Source organism: Austrofundulus limnaeus, unplaced genomic scaffold (assembly GCF_001266775.1).
Source record: "Austrofundulus limnaeus strain Quisiro unplaced genomic scaffold, Austrofundulus_limnaeus-1.0 Scaffold831, whole genome shotgun sequence".
Classification (NCBI taxonomy): Eukaryota; Metazoa; Chordata; class Actinopteri; order Cyprinodontiformes; family Rivulidae; genus Austrofundulus; species Austrofundulus limnaeus.
Genome location: NW_013953233.1, coordinates 26,294 through 28,124, shown reverse-complemented (window position 1 = coordinate 28,124; position 1,831 = coordinate 26,294). Strand labels below are relative to the sequence as shown.

At 43.1% G+C, this 1,831-nt stretch overlaps 1 protein-coding gene across 1 annotated transcript in view; it reads right to left on the bottom strand.

The window, feature by feature from the left end:
- The window catches only part of elk1 (ETS transcription factor ELK1), a gene marked incomplete at its 5' end in the record, with an annotated part of 9,355 nt that overhangs the window by 3,098 nt on the left and 4,426 nt on the right, over nucleotides 1-1,831 (bottom strand). The window contains 1 exon segment of the mRNA XM_014028927.1: nucleotides 1,410-1,539. Within this exon segment, the coding sequence (XP_013884381.1) occupies nucleotides 1,410-1,539 (130 nt within the window).

Sequence of the window (1,831 nt, the reverse complement as noted above, 5' to 3'; positions counted from 1 at the left end):
GCTGAGTGCTGTTAAAGATTTGGAAATGGAAGTTTTCATCAGTGGACCGGTTCCAACAGTCAGAGGAGGAGCTGAGAGGTTCAGCAGACTGTTTGCTCATAATGGGTTTTTGGAAAAGTCCTGTGCTGACAACTCTGTGAGATATGTGGACAACTTTGACCTCTTCTTGGAAAGAAAACATCTGTTCAGGTCTGATAGAATGACTCTGAATCAAACTGGATGAAAAGGTTTTTATAAGGTTTTTAATATGTTCCAAATAAAGATTCCAGTACGTGACTAACTTCTTAGGTTTAATGGCGTGTACATTGTGCAAACAGAACAAGTGTAGACAAATGATCTAACTGCAAAATATTCTAGCACATCCAAGGTTTTAGTCAAGTTCACAAACTGTTATGACTAACATGATAAATTTTTTTCTAGTTGTCCAGCTGCTATGGGCCCCAGCAACCAGTTTCTGATTGGTCTTTCTGCTCTGATGTGACATAGCATTTGTACTATGATTGGATATGACTTGTTGTGTCGTAATCTCTACGTATGTGAATAAAGGTGGATCACATCCGCAAAGTTTTGGGAGAACTTCTCTGAGCTTGGCTCAAGTTAAGTACACTGAACTTCTTCCCCTTTGCGCAAAGTGTATCATTTAAACTTTACCGGTCTCTGATTGTCTTTGTTTTAAATGTCTGGTTGGGTTGTTGTTTTTCAAAGTCTCAGGTAAAAAATACCGGACAAAAGGACAAACATGGGCTGTGTCTAAATTCAGGGTCTAGGTTGTCTGAAGGACCTGGTCTAGGTGGGCCGGGTCCTTGTTTGACTGTGAAGACTGGAAAAAGTGAATTTGGACGGTCTTACCCCGGTGTATATTCTGTCACCTAGCACTGGTGAGGAGGATAAACAGAACAAACTTAGACTAAATTAGAAAAATATCAGTGATATTAATATCATAAAACAATAAAATGATCTTAAGTCTATATCTGAAGAACTAATGGACCTGCTGTAGGAGCAGGTTTTAACTTACATTTTATACCAACATGGTTTATTTAACCTGTTCTCTCTGTCACTTCGTCTAACATTAGGAACATAAAATAATCTCTGATGGGCCCACAGTGCATTATGGGATATGATGGGTCAAGAAGGATCCACTGGAACCATCCTTCAAACTGAGGTAAAGAAGCCCATATCAGAGGAGTCTTTAGATTTGGACAGCATCCGGCACGGCGCTGTGACCTAAGTGGCCGAAAAATTCTTCCTTCGGAGGACGCAGACTCTGAAATGGACACAGCCAGGGGAAACTAAAACCAGAAACGCTGACTCAGCATTTTAAACATTTTTATAAAGTTATTTTTCCAGCCGGATGCAGAACTCATCAAGACCTCAGAGTCCAGACCAGGTTCTGATCCACTTCCTGTTACCTGTCACAGAGTCCTTGGCGTCCCCCTCCCCTGCTTCCTGCTGAGCCCTGGACTCGCAGGGAGGGGGAGGGCTCTCCACGATGGTGAGGGGGGGCTCTGGTTCTGCTGAGCCACAGATCAGCTGAGGGACCTGCAGGAGGAAGAGACGAACAAAAACAAGAAATGATTCAACCTGATTGGTTGTCTCAATGGACAGGTGAATGATTGGTTGTCTCAGTGGACAGGTGAATGATTGGTTGTCTCAGTGGACAGGTGAATGATTGTGTCTCAGTGGACAGGTGAATGATTGTGTCTCAGTGGACAGGTGAATGATTGTGTCTCAGTGGACAGGTGAATGATTGGTTGTCTCAGTGGACAGGTGAATGGTTGGTTGTCTCAGTGGACAGGTGAATGGTTGGTTGTCTCAGTGGACAGGTGAATGG